The sequence below is a fragment of the Wyeomyia smithii genome, chromosome 2 (assembly GCF_029784165.1).
Source record: "Wyeomyia smithii strain HCP4-BCI-WySm-NY-G18 chromosome 2, ASM2978416v1, whole genome shotgun sequence".
Classification (NCBI taxonomy): Eukaryota; Metazoa; Arthropoda; class Insecta; order Diptera; family Culicidae; genus Wyeomyia; species Wyeomyia smithii.
This window is the reverse complement of record NC_073695.1, coordinates 6,723,020-6,750,103: the sequence shown is the minus strand read 5'-3', so window position 1 is coordinate 6,750,103 and position 27,084 is coordinate 6,723,020. Positions and strand designations below refer to the sequence as shown.

Genomic DNA, 27,084 nt, shown 5'->3' with positions numbered 1-27,084 from the left:
ACTTACTGAGCCCAGGAGCACAAACGGCCCTGATGCAGTGGAAACCAATAATGAATGTGACGGTGGTGAAACCGTCAGCAAAGTGCGCAGCGAACGGAGGGAGTGGATTTCGGATGAAACTTGGAGAGCGAACCAAAGCAAATGCCCGACCAATAAAACCAGCAGCTTATGACGCCAACAGTTTGTCGCATCAATCGCATAAACTCCGAAGCGCCATCGTTAGATGAAATTGAAGCGGCACTCAGTAGTAAGAAGTCTAACAAAGCGCCACGGATAGACTGCATTCCATTGATGCTCAAAGCTGACTCATCTCAACTCAACTCAACATCACGTTGCTCTGTATTATTTTGGGGCTATCCACATACCACGTGGACAGCTTTGAGGGGGGGGGGGGGGGGGGTTGGCTAATGTCCACGGTCCATACAATTTTTTTAGAATTTATATGGGCAGTTGTCCACAGAGGGGGAGGGGGGGGATTAAAATCGTTAAAAATCTGTCCACGTGGTATGTCTTGCTCTTGCCCGACCTTAAATTTCACTATTGTGTGTTAGACAGGGCTGCATTTTATCACCGCTGCTGTTTCTCATCGTAATGCACGAGATATAAGTTGGAGCGATTGACTGTAGACCAAATCGAAGATTGCCTTGGAATCCTCTAATAATGGAGCGCCCAAATGACCTCGAGCTAGCCGACGACATTGTCTTGCTGGCACAACGCCAAAACGATATGTGGAGCAAGTTAGATGACCCCTCCGAGTGCTCCCAGGTAGCAGGTCTCTCAGTCAATGTAGCTACTAAGTAATACTAATTCTATGGTAATGAACACTGAAAATCTTCCCAACTTCACGGTAGCGGAACAACAGATTGAGCAGATGGACGTTTATCAATACCTTCGTATCCAAACAACACCTGACGGTGGTACCAAAGCTGATATTGTCACGCGGATCAGGAACGCCAGGGGTGCCTTTGCAGGTTCACTTTACATACGAAAACCCGAATCATAAACTCAAACGTTAACCCTCTAATGGCCAAATTAGTTTTAAGACGGACTTCGAAAAAATCACTATGAAGCTTTATAAAAAATTTTCAGTTCTTATTGAAGCTTTTTAGAGGTTTAACTGAAGACCGTCTAAAGGCGGCACTGGGCACTAGAGGGTTAAATCTGTATTGCTGTACGCCTGCGGAACGTGATGCGTCTCAGCGGAGACAATGCAATAACTGCAGGTATTTGTTAATCGCTGCCTGGTGGCCTGACAACTAGATATCCAACGAGGAGATCCATCGTAAATGGTAGTCAACGGCCGATAGCGACAGAAATTCGAGAGCGTAGGTGGAAGACACACCTTGAGAGAAGGAGCGAACGAGATCTGCAAAGAGGCATTCGACTGGAATCCGCAAGGATAACGCAGAAGAGGCAGAAGCGGCTCATGGCGACGCAGCTTAGTCAACAACATCCGGGCAGTCGACGAAAACCTGTCCTGGCGACAGGTGAAAGCCATGCAGGCAACCGTCCACAGTGGAGATCTCTAGTTTTATCCATTTGTTATGCCGGACCGGCGGACACGGACCAATAAGTAAGTAAGGAAGTAGATTTTATCTACGGATTCGCATATCCGGAGAAGTAAAACAAAAGCGTAGGTTTACGGAGAACTGCGTAGATCTGGCCAGCCTGCCGGAGAATCAGGGATCGGGTGCTATTTTTTGCAAGCAATTATAATAATATTCATTTGATTGAAAATGCAACTAAAAATGCAAAAGCTAGAGAAGTGAGCATTTGGCTGTATTTATTGCCGTTCATCGCTAACGAAATCTGCTCTTAAATTATTGAGAACATTCGCGAGCATGGAAAAAATGTGTATTTTAAACATTGACGGCATATGTGAACAAAAAACACTGACTACATTATTGATGAAAAAACAGACCCCAACAATTAGAAACCCGCTTGAACTGATAATCTAAACAAAACTGTAGATATCTCAATATTCTTCTAGGAACAAAATCACTCAAAGTAAGAGTTCAATATTTTTGAACCTCAATTTTATAAAGAAAAGTTCACTCACTTTTACCCTTCTGCTTTACTTAGATAGGTTTCAAAATTAACAAGACTATTAAATGAAAATTACCGTTTTCAAGTTGGGTATTTTCGTCATTTTGGCCAATTTTTTCATTTTTTTTGTAGAAAAATAATGGTTTTCAAGAACTGTGGGTCGCTGATGGCTTCAAATGATGAACATACCTTACTGCAAAAGTTATTTTTGGAACAAATGTTTCATACGAACAAATTTGGTTGCCATAATTGTCTACACACTTAAAATTTATTGCCGGGTCTCGGTCATTTTTGCTCGGTGAGTGCTCGGTTAAAAAAATAATGACAGCTGTCACATTTTCTCGTAAATCTCGGTTCACCTAACTAAAATTTCAGCACAAAACATTCGTAATCTCGGTAGTGATAGCTCGGTTATATTTTGCGCCGAAATTTCAGTTAGGTTGAACCGAGATTTACGAAAAAAATGTGACAGCTGTCATTAATTTTTCAACCGACCCCTAAGTGGTGCCGTTCTCGGCAAAAATTACCGAGACCCGGTAATAAATTTTAAGTGTGTAGAATTCCTTTCCTTACGACACAAGTGCAAGTCAGTTTTTTTTTACTCTAAAATGGGGTTCGATTTATCGTATGAGTTACAGGAACATTCTGGAGAACAAGCTCAAGGTGATCTAGATTAAATTTTTGAAGTGCCAATAATTTCTGCCTATTGTCATGCGCAATTTCGGTTCTACTTTTTCCAATCAGATAATATTTGAGATTTTAAAAACATTTGTATTACATACAATCAGAATTACTTTTGTTGCTCCTCATTTTTACAAAATTCTCAAGTATGACTGTTTTGTGAATTTTGAACCTCTTATTATAAATAGCACTTAAAAGTAATTATGTCCGTTTGTTTTTATGAGCAATAAAAATATCCATATGACAATCTATGTATTATTAAGTTAGCGATTAGCGAAAGTTCCTCTAATATGGATTTAGCGTTTAGCGTTTAGCGTTTAGCGATTATCGGGCTAAATTTTCCAGTTAGCGGATTAACGATTAGCGTCGCTAAATTTTCAAGTGGTGGTGTTCACCACTGCTCTTATGTAATTTCATAATTACTGTTACTCACTGGTTTTACAATCATTGAAGCTTTTTTTCAGATTTTATTTTGTCAAATTGTAAATCTGCCAATGTAGGGTACGGAACATTTTCTAAGCAGCTTTAGGAACCGCCTGTGTATTGAGGTGAAATACTCGAAAAGTGTTGGGTAAAATTCAAATAGAAGTATATCAATCTATTCTCTATCTTTTTCTCTGTCAGAACTTGTTTTCAGATTGTTAAACAAAGTTAGCAAACTTTAACAATAATCAATTAAAGTTACCAATCGAGGGACACTATTCCAATCACCCCGAACCTATTTTAAGGGGTTATATACCTTTTTAGTTTTCAAAAAACCAAAAAAAAAATTTTGTATTACTTTCAAATACAGCATCTTGAGAACATTTTCACAAATTTTCATAAAGATCTGAGCAATAGGAAGAAAGTTAGAGCGATTTGCAGCGCGTCTCGCCACGGCCGCATAAGCTAAATTTGAAACTTTACACGCGATTATCTCGGAATAGTGTTTTCCGAAAAATGACTTTGCCGTGATCCTGATTGCGGGAAAACTACTGAACCGATTTCCTTCATCTTTTTTTTTTTAAATTTTCGTCATCAAATTCGCCGATCCTTGAACGATCGCTTTTTGGAACATACAGTTACATTTTGCCGCAAAAAAATTGTTAATGCAATTTTTAGCGCTCAAAACGTGCATTTTTTGGGAAAAACGTTCCCATTTGCACTGAAAACAAAATACTCATAAAAGCGATCGTTCAAGGACCCGGCACACTTCTAAACTAATGAAATAATATGAGTTTTTTGATTTCGGTTGACCCGCTGAGTCTCTATCAGGATCACCGCAAGCCTCTGCAAAAAAATAGCGTTTCTGGGAAACGGCCATTACTCCAGTAATAATTCGTATATCTCGAAATCAAACGTATTTTTTTTATTGTTGATAAACTGTACTTTCAGAAAAATACCCCTTTGATGCAATGAAAATGGTGCTATGCACTTAAAAATAGATTCAAACTTCCCTTATTTTTCTCGCCCAAAAAGGTATATAACCCCTTAAGCAGTTTCCATCTGTTTTGCAGGCGTTTCTTGCAGCACCCGAAGTGGTTCCTGAATGGCTGCAATATAGGTCGATTTGTTTTGAATGATATTTGTTCACAGATTTCTTTGTGATTAACGGTATTTATTGTATTCGTAAGACAGCTAGACAATCAAAGTTTTCATTTCCATCATTGAAATTGTAGATATTGATCAAAATTCACGAGTTTGAGGGCTGTTTTCTTCGACTGATTGAAATATGCGCTACTGCTTACCCTATCTATTTAACCATTTTTTGTCATTTTCCATAACCCACAACAAGGAAAAAAGAACAATTCTGTTAGTTTCTTTTTACCTCAAGAGAGCAAGTTGATTTTCGGCTTGAAAACACTGAAAATATCATCCTGAAAATTTGATAATTTTAAAACCATTTTTGGACTGACTCTATTTAACAGCAAATTAATACACTATCTTCACAAATGTGTCTGTTTCAAATTTCTATGACTTAATTTTTCTGTACAATTTTTCTCCACCATGAAAATACTTCAATTTATTTTTCATCAGTTTTTTTTGTAGTGATTACTCAATTTAGTGTATCCTTGGATCCTTGGCTTTGTATTTATTACAAATAGAAAGGCGTGTGTATGACAAGTTGAATTTTTAGGGATTACCACTCTTTGTATACAGCCAGTCAACCCCTTGATAATATTTTTGTTTTGGCATCGGGTAATTTTTTTTTTTGGGTTAAAGTTTAGGGGCTCAAGGATTTTTCGATTCAAAATCAAAAGGTGTAATGCATGGTTATGCTCGACAGTAAATTCATTGGTAATTGTTTCCAAAACCATTGAATTATTGAAGCACTTCCAGTCTAATTATCATTACAATTTAATTAGGTATGAAATTGATATGTGATGTAACGATTCTATCAGATCGCATATTTCGCAGCGAATAGATTAGTTGCTTCATCGCTCCGATGAAGATTTTCCCAATTAGTGTTCGGAAATATAACATTAATAGGACAGCTTCTTTCTCCAAAAACGCACTATCATTCAGTCGCTCTCTCGTTACAAGGAAAACAAGAGCAAGCCTAAAATAAATCTACTAGGGAAACTCAACTGAATGAACCATTAAAACTCATGCTGGCGCCAGTTAGACTATTCATTACGCCCACATGTTCGGATAGGTTCGATCCGTCACCATTCAAGTGGCTAAATATATATTTACCAGCGAAAAATCACAGGAGGGTTGTGTGCAAAGCCACGACCGTAAGGTTGAAGTAGAATACTTTTACACAGCTCTACTTACGGCTGTACATTAACCTACGGCTGGACGAATCGGTTCGCGCCGCTTTTCGCGTTTAGCCTGGCAGAGGCCTAATGCGCACGGCCAATTCAACACAGTTTTCACATTAAAAATTAGACACGGCTTTACTGGAGTAAGTGTTGGCAAATGCATCTACTGCTAATACCGAAAGCGCGTCGTTTCATGTGGGGAATAATATCAACAACGAAAAATGACGCGCATCTAAGCACACCCGAACTGTTCCGCCGTGCTGCTTCCATTTACTTCCTTATAACATCGGCCTCATGGAAGTACCGGCTGCACCTACCGCTGAGGCTGTTACCATACTGCTACTGGTACCCAATGCTATTAACTCTTCAAATTAAGTGTTTTATCTGTCCTCGAAAGAACAATTCCATGTCGGATATAATGCAATCGCATCTTACCGACAGTAATATTCTGATGAACAAAATGATCCAACTTTTCCATTAGAGGAAGTGCCGGCTGATGTACGGCAAAAATCTCGCTCGATCGCTCGCGTTGGCGTTCTGCCTGGCAGAGGCCTGAGACCTGGTGACCAACCACAGGGCAAGTGATTTGTTTAATTTGAAGGCACTGCAGTGCTGATATCTGCTGCTACTGCTGTCAACGTTGTGGACGGTCCATCCAGCTCACCTTCCGACTGATTAATGTAGCTATTTTTCCCAGAAACACTCTTTTATAGCCGGAGGGGGTGAAATAGGCCACGCCTTTCTTTTCAGTTGTACCATTTTCTAATGTTCTTGAGACGAATTATTCCACAATTCTCATTTGATTTAGGTGTATCCAGCGAATAAACACCGATGGTGCTCTCACACACGCGACGATTAACACCCCTAACCGTCAGTGCGTCTTGAACTGTCCTACAGATCAGACGTTTTTTCGGTTGCTTGTGGACTGGTCTTTGACTGTCTATAGCTTCAAAGTTTGTGTTTTGTCAGTGTGTCTTTTAAAGACTACCTGAAAGTTATTTCCCATCAGTCTTTCTCAAGACTACCTACTTTTGAATTTAACATTTGTTTTAACTTTTTTCGTATCACCTGAAATGGCTGGACGGAAAAAGAAACCTCGCATCGCTGCGGGGAGGAAAAGAGAGGCATCTCTTTCTGACACTTCGAGTGTCTGTAGTGACAATCCTTTTGATATTTTGCCTGAGCAAGAAGCTGGTGAAATGGAAGTTACCAATAATGAAACTATACAAAATATAAAATCTTTATAAAAGGAGAAAGTTCCACCTATTGTGGTAACTATTTCTTCTGAATTTAATATATTCAAAAAGGAACTTTCAACGTTTGTTTCTGACGTTAAAGTTACCTATCAAATTGGCCTTAGAGGTGAATGCCGCTTATTAGCCGACTCAGTAAAGGGTCGTGATCGTCTTGTTCAGTATTTAACTGACAAGATATACAAATTTTTTACATATGACACCAAGAACGCCAAGCCGTTCAAGGTTGTCTTGAAAGGTCTCACCAACGATCAAACCGTTGATGAGATCAAACTTACTTTAACAGAATTACTTGGCATAGCCCCTACCCAAGTAATTCTAATGAAACAAAAATCACGAGGCGAAAACAGTCAGAGAACTGGAATTTCCCTTGTTAATTATTTAATTCATTTTAACCGCAATGAGGTTAACAACTTAAATTTTTTTGAAAAAGCACATGCTTTGTAAAATGTGCGTGTAAAGTGGGAAATTTATAGGAAGTATGGCGGAGGTGAAAAGCATATCACCCAATGCCGTACTTGCCAACGTTATGGCCATGGTTCCAAATTCTGTAACATGGACCAAAAATGTCTTAATTGTGGAGACTCTTCTCACAAAAAGGACACATGTCCTGTGAAAGAGAGTAAAAATTTTCGCTGTGCGAATTGTAACGGCAACCATATGTCAAATTTTTATCAATGCCCAGTCCGTTTAGCAATTGTTAAGGCAAGGCAAGGTAAACAAAATTCAATTTCTCAATTAAAACCAACTTCAAAACAAAATTCTCCAAGCGTACCAGTGACGCATAGTTTACCTACTCCTTTGCATACCCGTTTAACATATGCACAGGTTACAGGTAGTTCGAACATTATACCGCCTAGTGTTGGTAGTTCGAAAATGACCGTTAATATGGGTAAGCAAAACACGCTAGAAAATAATTGTACACCTATTACTCCAGCTAATATTGCTGCCGAAAATATTTTTTCTAATATCAACTGCCTGGGGCCTATTACGGCAGGTAAACTTTCTTTTTTGCAACAGGCAATGTTCGATCTTATGAACGCCATGTTACAGGCAAAATCAATGTTTGAAGCCATTCAAATAGGCACAAATTTTACTATTAAAATTGTTTCTAATTTAAAATTTAGCAATGATTTTAAATAAAACAATTAAAATATTAAATTGGAATGCTCGCTCATTGAAGGCCAATGAGAATGAGCTTTTTAATTTTTTAACAGTAAATAATGTGCATATTGCAATTATTACTGAAACATTTTTGAAACCTAACATAAAATTAAAATATGATCCCAATTACGTGGTTCATAGATATGATAGGATTCAGGGTTCCGGCGGTGGAGTTGCAATTGTTATTCATCGCCGAATCAAACATCGTGCTCTTCCCCATCTTGAGACGAAAGTTATTGAAACTTTGGGAATTGAAGTTCAAACTGAACTTGGGATTTTATTTTTTGCCGCAGCATATTTACCATTTCAATGCACACGCGAGCTCAAAAATTATTTTAAAGGTGATTTACAAAAACTCACCAGAAATCGTTCGAAATTTTTCATAATCGGCGATTTTAACGCTAAACATCGTTTATGGAATAATTCTCAAAGTAATTCCAATGGCAAAATTTTATTCAATGATTGTTCTTCAGGATACTATTCTATTTTGTCTCCGAATAGTCCTACATGCTTTTCTTCTGTAAGAAACCCTTCAACAATTGATTTGGTGCTAACAGATCAAAGTCATGTATGTAGTGATTTGATCACACATGCTGACTTTGATTCTGACCATCTTCCAATAACTTTTTCTTTATCCCATGAATCAGTTTTAAACCCTATGAGCTCTGTTTTTAATTATAACAAGGCTAATTGGGAAAGATACAAAACTCATATTGAGAGAAATTTCAATAATGAGCTTGATTTGCAAAACGAAGTGAATATTGATTCCGCTTTGGAAGCATTAAAATGTGCAATTGTTGATGCCAGGAATTATTCTGTTCCAAAGGCTCAAGTGAAATTTGATTCATCAATAATTGACGAAAATCTTCAACTTCTAATTCGTTTGAAAAATGTCCGCAGACGTCAATATCAACGTTCTCGTGACCCTGTTTTTAAAACTATTTATAAAGATTTACAGAAAGAGATTAAACATAGATTTACTCTTCTGAGAAATCAAAATTTTGAGACTAAAGTTGAAAAATTGAAACCATATTCAAAACCATTTTGGAAGCTGTCGAAGATTCTTAAGAAACCTTCAAAGCCAATTCCAGTTTTAAAAGATGGTGAACGATTTCTTGTATCCAATGAACAAAAGGCTCAAAGACTTGCTCAGCAGTTTGAGAGTGTTCATAACTCAAATTTGAATTTTGTGAGTCCAATTGAAAATGAAGTCACACGTCAATTTGATTTAATTTCTTCTCAGAACTTTTTTACCTGCAGAAATAATTGAAACTAACTTGAATGAGATTAAATCAATTATTAAAAATTTCAAAAATATGAAAGCACCTGGTGACGATGGAATCTTTATTATACTAATCAAACATCTCCCTGAGAGCACAATGGAATTTTTAGTGAAAATTTTCAATTGCTGCTTCAAAATTGCATATTTTCCCAAATTATGGAAAAATGCAAAAATTACTCCCATTTTAAAACTGGATAAGAACCCAGCTGAAGTTTCAAGTTATCGACCAATCAGTTTGCTTTCTTCAATAAGTAAACTGTTTGAGAGAATTATTCTTAACAGAATGATGTCACACATCAACGAAAATTCAATTTTCGCAAATGAACAGTTTGGATTTCGCCATGGGCATTCCACAACTCATCAATTGCTCAGAGTTACTAATATGATACGAGCTAACAAATCTGAAGGTTATTCCACTGGAGCTGCTCTTTTAGACATAGAAAAAGCATTCGACAGTGTTTGGCATAAAGGTTTGATTGCGAAATTGCAAACTTTCAATTTTCCAATTTTCCTAATCAAAATTTTAAAAAATTATCTTACTGATCGAACTCTGCAGGTTGTCTATCAGAATTCAAAATCTGATAGATTTCCTGTCAGAGCAGGTGTACCTCAAGGTTCAGTCTTGGGTCCAGTCCTGTACAACATATTCACTTCAGATCTTCCTGATTTGCCTCCAGGATGCACAAAGTCATTGTTCTGCGATGACACAAGCATTTCCGTAAAAGGAAAAAGTCTTCGTGTCATATGCAGTCGATTGCAGAAAAGTTTAGATATTTTTTCTTCCTACTTGCAAAAGTGGAAAATCTCTCCCAATGCTTCTAAAACTCAAATGATAATTTTTCCGCATAAGCCTAGGGCTTCTTTCCTCAAGCCAAACAATAATCACGTTGTCAAGATGAATGGGGTTATTTTAAGTTGGTCCGACAAGGTTAAGTACTTGGGACTAATTTATGATAAAAAACTTATTTTCAAATTCAAGAATTCTAAACTTTGTTTGAAGAACAAACTTTTGATTTACAAACAAATTTTTAGACCAGCAATGCTTTATGCTGTACCGATCTGGTCGAGTTGCTGTTCAACAAGGAAGAAAACGCTCCAAAGGATTCAGAATAAAATTCTGAAAATGATTTTGAAGCATCCTCCTTGGTTTGGTACACTCGAATTACATAGACTTACTGGTGTTGAACCATTAGAAGCTATGTCAAATAAAATTATTAACAATTTTCGACAAAAATCGTTGCAATCCTCAATTGCTACGATAAGCTCTCTTTATAGCCAATAAGTTAGCAATTAAGTTAGTTGTAAGTTTACTTTCCCTTTTCTCACAAGTAGGTTTAAATCCCTACGAATGATAAGTTCTAATTGCGAAAGCAAACAAATCCTAACAATTAAAATTACAAATTTCTAACAGTGTTGAGAAGTCACCATTTGTGATTGGACACACATACTCATTATTTACTAATATTTATCATAAATACTTAAGCTACTAACAAATCCCCCCTAAAAAAAAAAAAAAACACCCCTAACCGTATTGCGGCTTGTAACATCAAGTGATTTTGTTTGCTCGCTGTTGCGTGTTGCATCATGTTGCAACTTAGCAGCTGGGAGACGACGAAATTCTGTTCATGCTGATTTATTGAATCGACTTCATATTAGCTCTGCATAGTCGAACTAACTGCTTTTGTGAATGCGTTCTAACAGGGCAGTTTGTTACTCAAAATCGGTTATTGGGCCTTTTGCGCTGCCCCAACAATGGGGGGTTAACTCAATAAAGTAAAAATTAAACAACTACAACAGAATTTGATTGCATCCCGCACAGAATGTCTGCTTGTGTTGATGCCAGAAAATTATTAACCTTCAATTATTTGTTTATTTGCCTTGAAAAAGGTATTTTGAGATTCAAAATCGGTTGCTGATCGCAACCTGTGAGCTGCCCTAATAGTGGGGAAATTAAGATACACGGAGAACATGCACTGTGGAAGCTATTTCACATTCAGTAAATTAGACGGGCGCGACAGATTTAAATTGCTAGGATCCAACACAGAACGCTTGCTTGTGTTGTCAAAAATTATCAACTTTCAATGACTTGTTTACTTGAAAAAGGCATTTTGATGTTCAAAATTTGATTTCCTAATGGCAATCTTCATGCTGCCCCAATACGGGGAAAATAATGGCAGTCTGGCGACACACGCTGAGGAGAACCGCGCTGCTCCTGAGACGTGGTGACCAACCACAGGGCTAGTGTTGCTGCTAAGGAAGGACGACTGCTGTTGTCGCTGTCTAGAACTATTATGCGCGGCTTCGGCTGAAAAAGGCTCTTATATAGGCCAAATAGCATGTTTTCAATTGCAAGATATATGATTCTGTCGACCGTGCTTGGGAAGCAATTATATAACGACCAATCAGACGTCGAATTTTTCGTTTTGATAAGGCTCGACTATTTTCAATAGTACAATAGTGTGAATAATAAAATTACAATTATCTTCTTTTGGGCAGTTTCTTAGAAGATTTTCCAACCTATTGCTGCAAGAACGAAGGAAATCCATCGAATACTAACCGATTTATTAGCGTTTGAAATTGGACATATTTTTCAGTTTTTTCGGTTTTAGATTTTCATTTCACATCCCTATGTAGCCGAACTTCCTGAGAGATGTATTCTACTTCAAAAAAATCTCGCAAAATAAAACAAAATAACAACTGATCAATCATCTTGCCGCAAACACCTGTATTACATACTCAGCACCACACAGGAAACTCCAGGTGGGTTTAACAAATCCCATCGTTATCTATACGCACCTTTGAACTTGTCGATATGAGCGTAGTGGACCTGCAGCACGAGGTACTTGATAGGAGAATCCTTTCCAACCTTGAAGCCCACACCGTCCGGCAGCTCGAGCTTCGGCGCATCACGGGCCCAGGCATAGATGATTTGCGAGGGAGACCCGGTGGCACATGGGCTGCCGATTTCCTCCTTGACGTCGTCGCTTTTCACCATCTCGCCACAGTTCCTGTGGAAAGAGGTAAATCAGAAAGTTAACCATCATTTTTCAAAGAAAAAGCAACAGCCCTTACCACACGGCAGACTCGGAGCCAGGATCTCCACATCCGTACAGCAGCATGTGATGCGCCGTGGCCATCGTAGCATTTGGCTCGAACCCAACTAAGGCGAGAAAAGTCAGATAAAAACAGATTACAGTCCATTAATCTTTACTGAATGCTTTGAAACGCACTTTGCCAGATCCCAAATCGAGTTCATATATGTCGAATCACTTACCTATGTAATAACTTTTGCTGTAGTCCACCTTAACGGGCGTGCAGAGGTACAGTTCCGGCTGTCGATTGGACCGCATTAGCGAGAAAGAAATAGGAAAACAAAATATACAAAACGATCAATGATGGGGGGAAAATTGTTCTCCCTCCAAGCGAACCGGGGTCCGCTGTTTTGGTCCTGCCGCTTTTACGAGATGCCAAAAATAGCCCACTTTCGTTAGATCGCTCCGCCGTCGCTTTGCTGTCCATTGTTCGGGGATAGTATCAACACGGCCTTCGGCAGCCAGGATTTTCCCACCCTCCTTGCGCAAAAGGCCACGAAGCATGGGAGGGATTCATTATTGTTATGAAAGCACAAAAACTGAATTGTACGCTGGGGCATCACCATTTGTTGGAAGTGTACTTTGAATTCGCGTTAATGTAAAAGAGTGTGAGTTAGTAGACGAAATGGAACTTTAGTCATAACGCAGCGGATGATTAGCAAAATCCCTTTTCACCATGAAGGTTTTTCTTTTCAGTTGCGCTCAGAGCTATTGTTTAGGCTTTTAATCTCCCGAAAAAAAGCAAAGCTTTGCTATTGGTACAACATTTCGCTTTTGGAATCCAATTATTTTGGAATGGCGATGGCGAAAAAATAAGCAAAAGAGATAATGATTATCTTGATTTCAGGTTATCATATTTAAGCTTAAAACCTGCTCAGATCTGTGAGAGCATAGCCACGAATACTGTTTGAATAAAAATTCTATACAAGTCATAACTCCGATTCAGATACAATAAACGACAATCGGGGGAAAACCAATCACAGGAAATCCATTTCCCTCACGCAGCAAAGCTAAGCCGCCTCCACACGAACGCAACACTCTGCCTCGAACTCGAGCCTGGGTACGGTAAATGTTGTCATATTTCATCTATAACCGAATGCTCTCTCGACCTGCACGTGCCATTTTCCCACCCATGCACCACAGCACTGGATATCATAATGAAACCTGCGCGGTATCTACTGTATAACAGAAAGCATCTTTCCATATCGTTATCGAGAGCTTAATAATTCGACAGTAGCGATATAAACGACCTCAACCCGGAGAAGGATGGCTTTAATGATGCCCACGTGAGCTCGACGTCGTGACGTCATTGCGTTATACCATCAGCATTCTTTAGAATAAGACCCCACCGGCATGGCACTTTGATTCAAAATGTTTGACGTGAAATTTGGAAATGTTTTTCCACGCTTCCAACTTTCTGAGAACGTTTAGAACCAACAAAACAGCGTATCAGAGCCTTCTGCTTTGCTTTGTGAGAAAAGTATTCTCAATTTCAGTTGTATATCTAGCCCTTTAAACGAGAGCGATACTTCATCGCTAAGATTAACATAAATAAATGTTTGTGCCATGCTAACGATTCTTCTATTTTTGTAGGTTATCAACAAAACGTGGCTTAATAGATACGCAAACAAAGTATGGCTTTCAGATCTGATTGATGAGAAATATGAAGATTACCGCCGTCAACTACGAATTGGACGCTTTTTCACCAACTCAGTTGGCTAACTTAAACCGTATGGTGATGCTAGCGGAGCACTTTGAATCAGAGCGATATGTTATCACCGAGATAGACAGAAACGGAAGCGAATAAAAATATTGAAATAAATATGGAAGCTGTCTTTGAAGTCGTGTTCATAATCTGCTGAACTACTGCTACCTCGCTTTGTTATGGATGCCTTCCTGTTATACAAGATAGAAAAACTTCTGCATAATTTCTAACGCAAAAACACGCGTGAGCTTCGAAATTCGAAGCATGCAGTAAGAAAAAACTGAGCGCATAGGTGAGATCCCTAACATGACGCAAGGATGACACACGAATGTGTTCATGATGGAGCATCGAAATTCGACTGGCTTAAGTGATAACAGTGTCAATACACGTTGTAAATCAAACGAGTTGTAAATCAATCCATTCAAAAGTTGTAAATCAAGGCACTTGAACAATGTTGTTTACATTCACAAAAAGATGTTGGCGTTGATTCCTGATTTGTTTTGCTGGATTTGTGTACTTGCTAAAGGATACCAAAATATTACCATTAATGCTTGAGAGGTAATTCTTTGCTATACAATATGTCAAGGTTGAAACAGATTAAAAATAAATTTTGTTTAGCGTTTATATGTGAACTTTTAAAGTAGTCGTGAGCTCCCAAAATTCAAATGTCGAATTTAGAATTCAATAAAAATGCTAATATTACACATAAAAAATTCATCAATGTCAGAAGAGAGGAGAAAACGGAAGACATTTAAAAAACACATTGGTCATATTATTCACGAATTTCTACAGATGAAACAGCTGTGTGCACGATGGCTGCCGTGTTTATAAAGAATTGATCAGCGTGTCAAACTTTGAACGGAGAATCTGACAATAAACAACGTTCAATAGCAAGGAATTTTTGCGGCGATTAGAGACAATGGATAAAACATGAATCCACCACTAAACTTTGAGCCAATTCGGCAGACACCGATTCGCAAGACATTATTTCCATTAACTACTTTGAACATGGTAAAACAATCATTAAACATTATAATTAAAAATTATTGAATCGATTCAAAGTTCGAATCAAGGCGAAATGGCCGTATATGCCGAAGGAAGAAGGCCTTTTTCACCAAGACAACCACTCCCGTTCATTCTACTCTCGTTACGGGCGATAAATTTAGGAATAGCGCTACGAACTCATTTTGCATCCTCCGTAATCGGCAGATGCTGAAAACCTAATACAATTATTTTTATTGCGATTTACAATTTGTTATAGGAAGCAATTTTGAAAATCGCATGTCTCATCTAAAAATGGTTGAAAAGTTATTTTTTAAGAATTTTTTGAGCTTTATATGGCAACATTTTTTTTGCTTTTGTCGACAAGTGTAATCGAACTTTGTGGCATCTAATGTATATTGTGAAGAATTAAGTCCAATATATTCTTCAACATTGTATTAGTTAGAAGCTCATGTACTTCGTCAAAAGCAACAGTGAACACGATAAACACATTACTTTTTGCAATACGGCCATTTACAACAAAATTCAATAGTGCGCTAGGTTCAACAGTCAAGAATGAGAATTGTCTGCGATCAGAGTTGATAGGAAGCAGCTCTACAAAAAAGATTGGATGAATCGTCAGATTTTTTTCTGGAACTTGTTTCAAACTACAGATAAAAATAGCACATCGCAAAGTAGGGGAAGTTGGGGTTAAACATTTGATGAAATAAAAATATATCTCTTCTGTAGGGTGGAAGGTTTTACAACTAATTGGAAGACGTAAAACAGAAAAAATGGCCTGAGATAAAAACTAATTCAACGGTGCTACAACAAATTTTGAACGTAGAGAAATAAAATGGTGTGATGAAATTTGTAAATTAGATAGTATATTGAATCCCATAGAAATCAATGAAACTTATAATTGATATAGTTTTTTTTTTTAAAGAGGACTCAAACAAGCAAATTTATGATACAGTATTCCGATTTACATATGTTTGATTTACATAGATTTTTCAGCCTAGAAGAGACTTTGTTTTGAAAACATAAAAAAATATTTAATTGTATACTCAAGTAGGGAACAATACTTTTTAATAAAAGCATCGAGAAATTAAGGGAAGACCCTACTCTGGAAAGTCAAAAATAATGCATTTTCGTAATTTTTTTCGGATGTTCAGAGTAAAGAGATGTGTTCGGATATTTTGGCTATTGATTGAGGTATATTTGGAGATATATTTTACATGTCCTGGATACAAATATAGCGAGTATTACGCTGTTCGCAGCGTTTCTCTCGAAAACATGTTTTTCAACTAATGATACGTTTTTCTCAGCACCTACTAAACCGATTTGGCTGAATTTTTTTTACAGCTTCAAAAAATTGATTATCTAACTTGTTACATAGCCGTTTTTAAAAAATTCAAATAAATTGCTCAAATGGCGGCCATTTCCGTAAAAAATTAAAAAACCAAAAAACTTTGTAAAATTCAGATATCAAAAATCGGCTATATAACAAGATAGATAGTCCACATTTTTACATGTTGAAAAAAATATCCAGCCAAATCGGTTCAGTAGATACTGGGAAAACCGTAGGTACTACCAGTTGAGAGAACATGGTTTCGTGAAAAACACTGTCCACAGCGTAATATTCATTTAAATATAGCCCACGACATGCAAATTATATCTTCTAGCACACCTTAATCAATAGTCAAAATACCCGAACACTTCACCATTCTCTAAACATCCGCAAAAAATATGACAAAAAATCATTAATTATCAACTTCTCAGAGTATGGTTTCCCCTGGAAAGATATTTAAGTAAAAGAATAGGAAGCCATAATCTATAAGATATAAATGGCTCGTTTGCGAATGCTTTGGAATTATAGCGTGAGGTTAGAAGAGCTAAGTTAGGAAGCCCAGACGACGTCGATTAGTCATCGCCACAAGCTAAGAGGGGTACACCTTAGAACCCCGGTCATGAGACTTTGCATAGGAGAAAGCGATGGATGTGGGGGATTGAACGATCGTGTGTCAGCGGTCGAAGGCGACAACAGGTAGAGAAGAAGATCAGAAAGCGGCCAAGGACAGCACAGCTCGAGGATCAGATTAATAGCGAATTTCTTTATTCCATCAGCTCACCTCGTTTTGACCTGGAAGCGCACTAACTGCTGTCAAAACCCTTCTTTATTCGCTCGATTTTGACCCAGTTTTGACCTGCCGTGCTGTCCGAAGCGCACTGTAAAATTTGTCAGCTTCAACCCACCACCGCACGTGCTAAGTTCGTAAACAATTATCTGGCATCTCTTTCTTACTTGCGTCTTAAATGGCGATGACGTTTTATTATTCCTCGGCAGTTTTGCCCGCACACAGTGGAATAAAGAAATTCGCTATAACACATGTAATGATCAGGCGAAGGCAACTCCACCACAATTTCAACATAACGATGAACGGTACGAACGATAAACGATTGCGCCAACGTAATAGATAATATACATTGATGTTACAGGAATGAGATCCATCCAAATTATTAGAAAAGTATTTTGATCGCATCACGAACATGAAAAGTAATAGAAACGGGTCTTTAAAAACCATCTTTAGCAAAGACGATAATGTCTGAAGACGCTGCACATAGCTTCTGCTGTTGTTCATTGTCGTTACCGGTGCCGGCTATAGAGGTAAACGTCATCTGGAGCAGAGAGACCATTAAATTAATTAACCCCAATTGAGTGCAATTCCAAAACTATTCCAAGAGATACATTGACATAAGACAGGCTGTCGTATTCTACGTTAACTTTGCGGTCGTGTTTTATAAACAACCTCTTCAACTTTTTCAGAATCTCATGGAAGGTATACTATCTGAGTGTTCTCATACTGTAGTTTTCATTGATGACAAAGTAATTTGGAGATTGACAGAACAGGAACATGATGATGCGGTGAAGAAAACGCTAGATGTGCTTAAAAGCCACGGTCTGTCGGTCAATGTTCACAAGTGCAAGTTTAAACAACAAGAAATTCAATTTCTTGGACACAAACTTTCGAAAACTGGTGTGCTCCCTTCCGATGATAAAATTAAATCGCTTTCTGGATGCCGACCACCACGCACTAGAAATTGTTTGGGGCGTTGAACGATTTCAAATATACTTGATGGGGATATATTTTACGTTAGAAACAGATCATCGATCTTTAGAGGTTTTGTTCACAGCGAATTCACGCCCAACGGCTAGAATTGAAAGGTGGATGCTGAGGCTTCAAGCATTCAGGTTCAGGGTCGTTTACAGGAAGGGTTCTTCGAATATTGCCGATACTCTATCTCGATTGGCTTCCCATATCACAGATCAGTCTTGGGGTAACGAATCTGAGGTGTATATGAGACGGGTTATGGCAGTTACATTATCTGAATTGACAAATGCAATCGAACAGTCGGATTATGATCAGGGCACCGAATGTACTATACGGTCAATCCAAGAAACAGCCGCGATTGACATTTCAGAGGTAGCTGAAGCTACAGATAATGATACTGAACTTCAGGCCGTAAAACTTGCTATCATGACTGAGGATTGGTCGTCTACCCATGTGAAACAATATTCAGCTTTTTGGTCAGAGCTGTCCTATGTGAATGGCATTGTCATACGGGGATTGAAATTGGTTATCCCGAAAGTTTTGAAAGAACGAATGTTGATTTCGGTTATTTCAGATTTCGGTTAATCATTGTTCCTTTTTGATAAAAAGGTTATTCCATGACATCAGTTCTTGATGTAGACTCACGACTGCTGTTTTAAAAGGGCCTATCCGAAAATGTAACTGATGAGTAAAATGAATATGAGAGTAAATATTTATTTCTGCGCTGACCGTCTAATAATGATTAAAAATATTTCTAGTGTCTAAACGGTTCGTTTGATCGGTCTAGTCTCCGGAAAGTTTTAGATAATAATTTTATCCTTCCGAAAAAAACAAACACTGCAAAACAAATTGTGTTGTCTTATTTTTAAAACCATCTAATAACATGGTTCGCCGGTGAGTTACGCATAAATTTTTTGTTTCTCATTTTACCATCACCAAACTTTGAAAGATAGTAGTTATGTATGTCATCTTCAATGTATAAAAAAATTAGATTTTACAGTAAGGTACATTTTGAGATATTTAAGATTTTGTGACAATCTGGAAAGTTTGGCACAGAAAATTTTTTTTTTACAGTGTTTATATTTTTCATAGAACCGCAATTTAATTAAATACAACTTTGCTGAAGACACCATTTCAATCAAACGAGTCGTTTTGTCGATCAGGGTAGATGTGCAAAGTAGCATGGAATGACTCTTAAGTTTATTTTCAGGCTCCTCACAATATATCCTTCCTTCAAGCTGAGTCCTTTAGTGGTACCTCTGTTGACTCTTTTCCAAACAAAAATAAGTCCCTCTTATAATAAAACTGTTCTATGTAACGTATGATGTCACACAAGCACGGATATGATTGATATCAAAGCAAAGCAAAGCCTTGGTGCTACATTCCGATTCGGAACTCGACCTTATGTTATTATACACAGACTTTGCAGCCAACTGTTAAGTGTACAGGACAATTGCGGGGCTAGCGCTACGATCCTACTGACACTAACAGTCTCTCCCGAGCCGAGACTCGAACCTACGACGGCTGGCTTGTTAGGCCAGCATCGTACCTCGAGACTAGCTGGGAGGAATAAATGATATCACTTACTTCAATATTGATGCTGTCAATAATATGAAGTGCGGTGTACAGAAAACACCTGGGCAACAGATCAAATGTCTCTGGTCGCAGTGATGTGTCTACACAGGAAAAAAGCCTGTGAACAGGCAACACCCTGCCGTGAGTCGGAATTTTCCATACACGCTGCTTTAATTTTACTCTAAATTGAGCAACTTTGACTCAGTTTTACATTGTCTATTAAAACGTCAAAAATTGAGTAAGTTTCGTTTACCGAACTGAGTAGCAGTTACTCAGATTGTCATAATTTTCTGCTTTACTCTTTTTTTTTTTTTTTTTGAGTGGTATTGAAAACATTTTAAAACGTTTCGCAAAAAATAAGTTGTTGTTTGGAAAAACGTGTTGTATTGTTGTTTGAAAAAAGTGTTTTTTATTTGGGTTTTTAAGTTCCTCCAGATATGAGAATGGTTATGGATTTTTTGGCATGTGTACTATTCAAAACCTCAAGTCACAGTTCCCGGGTAACAGTGAACCGTATTGCTGCGGTTTTTAATGAAGCTGTTAAGGCAGAAGATACACTAATGATTTAATAAGGTTTGTTTTATATTACCTATATGTATATGCAAAATACAAAGATTTGAAAAAAAATCTTGTGATTTTGTTATAATTGTATGCAACAATCCTCTGGCAATTTCATTCATCAAAGGGACCAAAAGTCAGAACGAGCAAACTGAGTAGCTTTTACTCAGTTTCATTTCAAAGCGGTTTTCTAAGAAGAGGGTGATTCCTACTCAATTTCTGACACATGGTGACTCTACCCATAAATGAGTAATATCATAAAAACTCTGTTCAGGGTAGGTTCACTTTTAACGAAAGTGAGTGACATCTCACTCAGTTTAGAGTTAAATTTGACGAGCGTTTACCTTAACGTCACTTCTATGCAAAATGGCGCTAACGTCACTTCCTACTTTGATCAGGAGGATGACATCTACTAGAAATTATGTATCGAAGATCGTTAGCAATATGGCGGCATTCGTGTACATGTGTACATTTATGTAGAACAAAAGTTATTACACATTATTTGTGTTTATACTGCAGCCTGTGAATTAAAAATAAACAGTATAAATAACAGTTCACTTATTTAATACCGTTCCATACACATTACGTGATCAAATTGATAAATTAGATCGATTTCAGTTTTATTTTTAATAGATAGAGCCAACATATGGAGCAGTTGCCCGAAAATTCTTCCCTTTAGAGTAAACTGCCCATTTTCCGGGTACCGCTAGTGTCAGCGGACCATTGAGATGTTGGGTACACTGCAAATATATGAGATTTGACAGCGATAGCATAGTCCTGACTTTGATATTTCTCAGCTATTTTTAACCCTTGAAGGCGCACGACGTTAAAAAATCATTTGAAAACATAAAATCTATGTTTAACAGGTTTACTGCCTTAAAACTAACCAATATGCATAAAAAATTTGAAAGATTTACTTTTTAATGTGCAAATATTACCATGTTGTTTTTAAACAACACTGTGACTTTATCGCAGAATAAAGTCTAAACAATTACTTTTGTTAACAGTAACTTTAAACTTGACCTTTTGTTAGTATAATTACTGATAATTCAGACATTTTCACTAACCACTAACCTTATTTTAAAATTTATTTTCAAAGACAGCCACCACCAGTCGGGAATCTCGTCATGTTTTTTCTCGTTTCCGAGATTTTGACAGCAAAAATAAAAACAAAACATTCAAATACAGTACTTCCAGCTGTTAAGTTTTCTTCGTTAGAGTCTAGAGAGCTGTTCTAATGAATTATATTTCTGAAAAATACTAGAATACGTATATTTTGAAACGTTTTTAGTAGTGTTGTTTTAAAACAACATTGCGCATTTAAGGGTTAATTAATTCTGGAAACGTCAACAAGCATCTTGAGGTGGGCTACCTACACTATAATACGTAAAAAAAATGAAATTCGAAAGTTAAAACTCGAGCCCACGGCAGAGTAGCTGCCGAATTTCACTCATTTTATTTTTAATAGATCTTTATCGAGATGGATTCCAAGAGAGTGTAGTCGGCGGAACCTTTCGTTTAATCTAAATAATTGGAATGAAGTTACTACTAACAAAAAACTGTCCTTACTTCTTCGTTTTAAGGCAATTTGAAAGGAGCTTCATTCCTAAGGTTCTCAATTCCAAAATACTCTCAATGCTTAGTTGAAAAAAAAAACAAAATATTTTCTGGATATTTCATCCTAAGAACAGTTTTTCTGACCTTTCAATTTTAAATTAAAAAAAAAAAAAACTAGGAAAACTTGTCGTGATTTTTTTCTAGGTTATTTTATCTTTTTTCTTACAATTTGCTTTTGTCGTGAGATTTGTTTTGAAACTGTTTTGCAGATTATAATACAGTAAAGTCGTTAATTCCGGATGAATTAAGGGAGAAAAGTTGTATTGCAACTGTGTCAAATAAATATTTGACACTAAACAAGGGCAGAAGTGTACACCCGGTACCTGTGACAATTTGTAAGAAAAACTAAGCTTTAAGCTTGCAACTGGATAAAAATGACGGCACGCAGCAAGAATTTCAAAACGTCGGTGACCGAACTCTCGATTAATTACTCTTGCTTAAGAGCGCCAATTTTGCACAGATGATGCGAGTGGAATAGTTGTTCTGTAACCTGCACCTATCGTTAATTTTTCTATTTATAAATGCGGAAAATAGAATAAAGATTCTATGACTGGAATCCTAAAGTAACAATTTCTATGTGCTTTAACCTTTTTGAAGCCATTTCAATTCAATTTGTTTGAAAAAATGTTTTTCTCTTAGAAATAAATCTGTTTTATTTAAATTTATAAAATTTATCGTAAGTACGATATATTGAATTGGAAGCCTTTATGCTTCTTTTTCTTTGAGAGGTCATTGCAAGTCTTTTCGCGAAGTCAAAAATTAAATTTAAATTCTGTTATTTTTTCTAATTCTTACAATCAGTTTGAAATGTATTACCAATATTGATAGCTTATCAAAAAATTCTTGAAGAATCGTAAATGTTGACAGCTTGAGCTTATTTTAAACATATTCTTAAACTGAGTTTTATTTGTTGGGTTGTTTATCGACTGATTACGGTTCAATTAAGCCTTTATTCTATTCTACTCTTGCCTTTTTCAACCAACGAATCAACAACCGTTGCTTTCGTAATACAGCTGCTATTGTCGCCTGGTTCCCACCAGAGCATTTACTGGTAAAATCTAAAAATAGTAACAAATCATACAATTATTTTTAAGCTTGTAACTGGCAGAGACCATAAACAGCCCAAAAATAACTGAATCCAACCAGCAATCACCGGGCGCGAACAAATGTCGACACACGTAAGTCGTAAGTCCGAATCTGCTATTAATTAGTTCGAATTAATACTAGCACGTAACGCACAAATCTCGCAACCAGTAGCAATGACGTCAGCCGGCAGGGGAGTTTTCCCACGTGGACTTTTATGAGTTTAAAAAAAAATAAAAAAATGTAGGTAATTCGCTTGTTATTGTTGTGAGTGAGGTACTTGGAAATCGAACGACGAAAATAAAATAAACTTCATTCTTTCGGTAAAAACAAGAATCAAATCCCATGAATTGCGATACGGTGTCGCAGGGTTTCTAATTGGGCACCACGAAACCGGTAAGGCATCATAAATCATTTGCTAATTCCTAATTGAATGTTACCTTACCGCATAATCGTGTTGATTGATTTCGGCGATAAAATTGATACGTTTATATTCGAATACAGTAACACATATAAGAGGTCTAACCTAGGTGTGAATTCGTCGAATTCGTTTCTCGTTATGCCTGGTGGTGAAAACATTTTGACGATCCCGTTACCACGTACTTTCTATAGATTAACTGAAATGGTTAGAAATTCTCGGAAAATCTGAATTCTCAAAAACCAAAGCTTTGAAATAGATCCGTTAACCATCAGCAGCTAACGATGAATCTCGCTTATTTTACTTGGCTGATTTCATTGGCGTGCGAATAATCCACAATTTTATAGCTTTTGGTATGATGAGGGCGGTTTAAGGACTCACCCCACCAATCTAATCGGGAAAGACCTACTTACCAACAGGTTACGATAACATGCCGGTTTGCCGAAGGAGAAATAAAGCGCTTCCGATTCAGTGCGGAAGCTTTTTCGCTCTCTTTAATTCTGTTTGCCTGGATCGATATCATCCTACTTCTTCTAATGATATCTGATTGCCATCTCCGGATGCATCGCCTGCAGAACTGGTGTTGAGGGTGTCCTCCGCTTTCTGTCCGACTTGAAACGTGCTGCAATCACACACGTTTGGTGTCGGATAGAGTAAAAGGTTGCCATGTGCCGCTGTGGAGGCAGCGTTGGGTAAAACGTGTATCGAATCAACAAAAATACGGTTTGTATGAATTTTATAACAAATGAGCTAAGCAGTTCACAGTTTATTTGTTTTCGAACAGTTCTAAATTATAACTTGAAATAGACATTCACAGAGAAATGTTCACATTGAATTCCACTTCCATCCACTAATTTGCAGAAATGTAAACGTATGACAAACTATTTGTAGTTTCCTAAATTATAGACCTTTTTTGTTGGAATTCAAAAGCGTTTATCGATTATTTTACCCCTGACTAGACTTACTTTCTTATTTCATATTTTGCAGTTTTCACACATCATTTTGTGATAACTAAAAATAGTTTTCCGATGGAAATTGGTCTCTACAGCTGGACGAAAAAAACTCTTGTATAATTTTTTTTGTCGAAAAGGGACATTCCAACAAATCTGATATCAGTATTGCATGCACGAAAAAACAACAATTCCGACAAGTAAGGTACATTGTTAGATATAAAAAAAATTTTCACGTGCTGCTGCTCTTCTTACCCTGCAGGCCAATTACGCCCATAAAGTAACCCCCCGCCAGCGCAGTGGCTAATGACAAACTTTAACGAACCGGGTGCGGGACGATAAGCCCTCGGTATCAGCTAGAAGACGACAAAATAATTCACCCCAAGCTAGGTCCTTCCTGCGGATATATCTGGCCATCATGGCATTCTTCGGAATGGTTTAATTCAACCAAAGGTGGGCGAACTTTATTGAATTATTATGAGCAAAGTTTCGAATGCTTTCAATCTCTGACAATGGAATTTATTGGATTGCAATTCTGTGGAAATGGACTTCGTCCTTTCGATCATATGCGAACCCAAGAGTAGGTTACACGTAGTAGGACAAAAAAGATGACGCTAATTTAATTGAAGCGAGCCATTCAATTTTAGCTTCCCAACTTGAATCCTTTCATTTTGTGTGTGGGCGTGCTTTTAACCTGCACAACCTTTACAAAACGAACGTGGAATGTAAACACCCGTCTGGAGCGGAATTGGCAATTACTTGATACTGACATAAACGGAGGAATTGAAAATGAATAATCAAAAACTCAAGCTTCGCTGACGAAATCACAGATTGTTAAAACGACGACATGTTTCCTAGCTTATTTCTACACATCGCGAGCAAACTGTCAACAGTTCAAAGAATAAAGACGACAAAAACGATTAGGTTGCTCTCCAAAGACGGGGAAGTACATCGCAAGTACTGAAGCGTTGTTCAGCCGTCGTAATCAGAATGCACTGATAACGGAAGCGAATGGACATAACTTTATAAGCCACAGCTGCTAATTTCTATAAGATTCTTTCTTATAGTATTACGGAAATTTGTTTCCACTGCGATATCTATCGAAACTGTAAGTTGATAGCGATAAGAACAAGTGATGAATGGATAAAAGCGGTATGTACATTCGAAGTATCGGTTTACAAATTGGAATATAATTGAGTGTTGGGACCAACAGAAAAATTTAAAAATTTTTAGTTAGCAATAAATCTGTTTAAAATTGAATTTAAAATCGAGGGTCAGACCAGCTGGGTGCATAACAGCCTCAACTTTCAGCTTGTTGCTCCGGCTGGAAGTAACAGTTTGCGAATTTGTGCAAAACGGCCAGGCTCCACACAGTTAGCTTTCAAAGTTCCCGTTTCGTGCCAGCTGTAATGGGACAGCAAATCTGGAAAATAACCCGCAATCGCAGTATTCAAGGCCACTATTTATGTTATCTTCGTGATGCCATCTTTCAAATATAGCTTAATAGATCACGGTGCCAAAGTAAATATGGCAAACCTAGTTCCCTTTTATAACGTTAAAGCTCTGAATTTTTGTCGTCGAAATTATTATTCAAATCGAAATAATCAAATAAATTTCCTCGCACTGAGCTTCTTTCAGTCGTTGTCAATAAATAGAAACAAGGAAAGTTCAAGCCCGATTCGTTTTCCACTCACACTGGCAGCCCTTTCTTCTGCATGTCAAATAGAAGCTTGTTCGAGTCGAATGTTCACAACCAATATGTTACAGCTAGATGCTAAGTTTTTCCTCACACGCTCACCCCTGCTGGGCTAGATTTGCACTCTTGTCTTATCCGAGCGGCACAGCTACAAAAGCTTCAGAACCTTGAAATCGCAAGGTGAATCTGCTAACTACTATCGCACACACTTACCCTGTACGGTATCACCTTTGGCATTAGGAATGGAAACCGTCCCACCGAATAAACGGTATCGACGGTGTTGCTGTCGCTGCTGCTGATGCTGCTGTCCACCAATCCATTGGCCAACTTTGACAGCAGCGCAACAGATAGGAGAACCAGAGTTGGGGCTACCATATGGATGTTTCCCACTTTGCTCGGCATAGATAACTCCGTTTTCCCGTACCAGGAAAGTGTGATTTCTAGCATCAGCTAGTCGTGACACGAAGCACTAAAAAATTTACAGCTACTATACCCTGTTTTATTTACTTATTCGTTTAGCACGGTGACAGCGCTTTCCACTTCACTGCACTTGCACCTTATTATTCGTACTGTGAGCAAGAACCAGATTTATTACCGCACCACCACCGTCAGAAGTAACCGCACTAAAAATACGTGAGGAAGCTCATGAAATTTCGGTGGTTTTCATCTTTAGATTTGCCTACGTCGCTTTATTGACACAATTGTTGGCACAGTGCTGGCCCCCAGTTTCGTTCAATTTGTTTCTTTTATTTCACACAAAATCTGCACAAATCAGTTTTCTACGACCTCCCGAAACCACAACACTAGCCTCAAACAAAACTAGATGTCTTATTCGTGCACAACACGCAGGTTAGCTTACAAAATAGTTTAAAAGACTGCTTGGTAGTGGGCTCTTGAGCCGTCCTCTACCCGACATGCGATACGCGTATGTTCTGCAGCTGCTGCTACCTGAGAGCTGCTGCTACGTATGCCTTTGGGAAAGCTTCGTTTTTGTTCCATCATGCGCGCAAGACAAGCTGCGAGAGAGAAAAAATGAGAGAGCTTTTCATTGAACGCTGTTTAAAATAAGCTTTAAATCACGCGAAACGATTACACCGCTTGCTGGAAGGGAGAAAAAGAGAATCGA

At 37.7% G+C, this 27,084-nt stretch overlaps 1 protein-coding gene across 1 annotated transcript in view; it reads right to left on the bottom strand.

Annotated features, from left to right (window-relative positions):
* LOC129722063 (peptidylglycine alpha-hydroxylating monooxygenase) overlaps positions 1–26,918 on the bottom strand; it is a 38,362-nt gene extending 11,444 nt beyond the window's left edge. The window contains exons 1-4 of the mRNA XM_055675285.1: positions 26,172–26,918; positions 12,445–12,502; positions 12,243–12,330; positions 11,967–12,178 (exon numbers count right to left, since the gene is read on the bottom strand). Of these exons, the coding sequence (XP_055531260.1) occupies positions 11,967–12,178; positions 12,243–12,330; positions 12,445–12,502; positions 26,172–26,405 (592 nt within the window). The 5' untranslated portion in view covers positions 26,406–26,918. The remainder of the gene's footprint in view (positions 1–11,966; positions 12,179–12,242; positions 12,331–12,444; positions 12,503–26,171) is intronic.
* Positions 26,919–27,084: the final 166 nt, after the last annotated feature.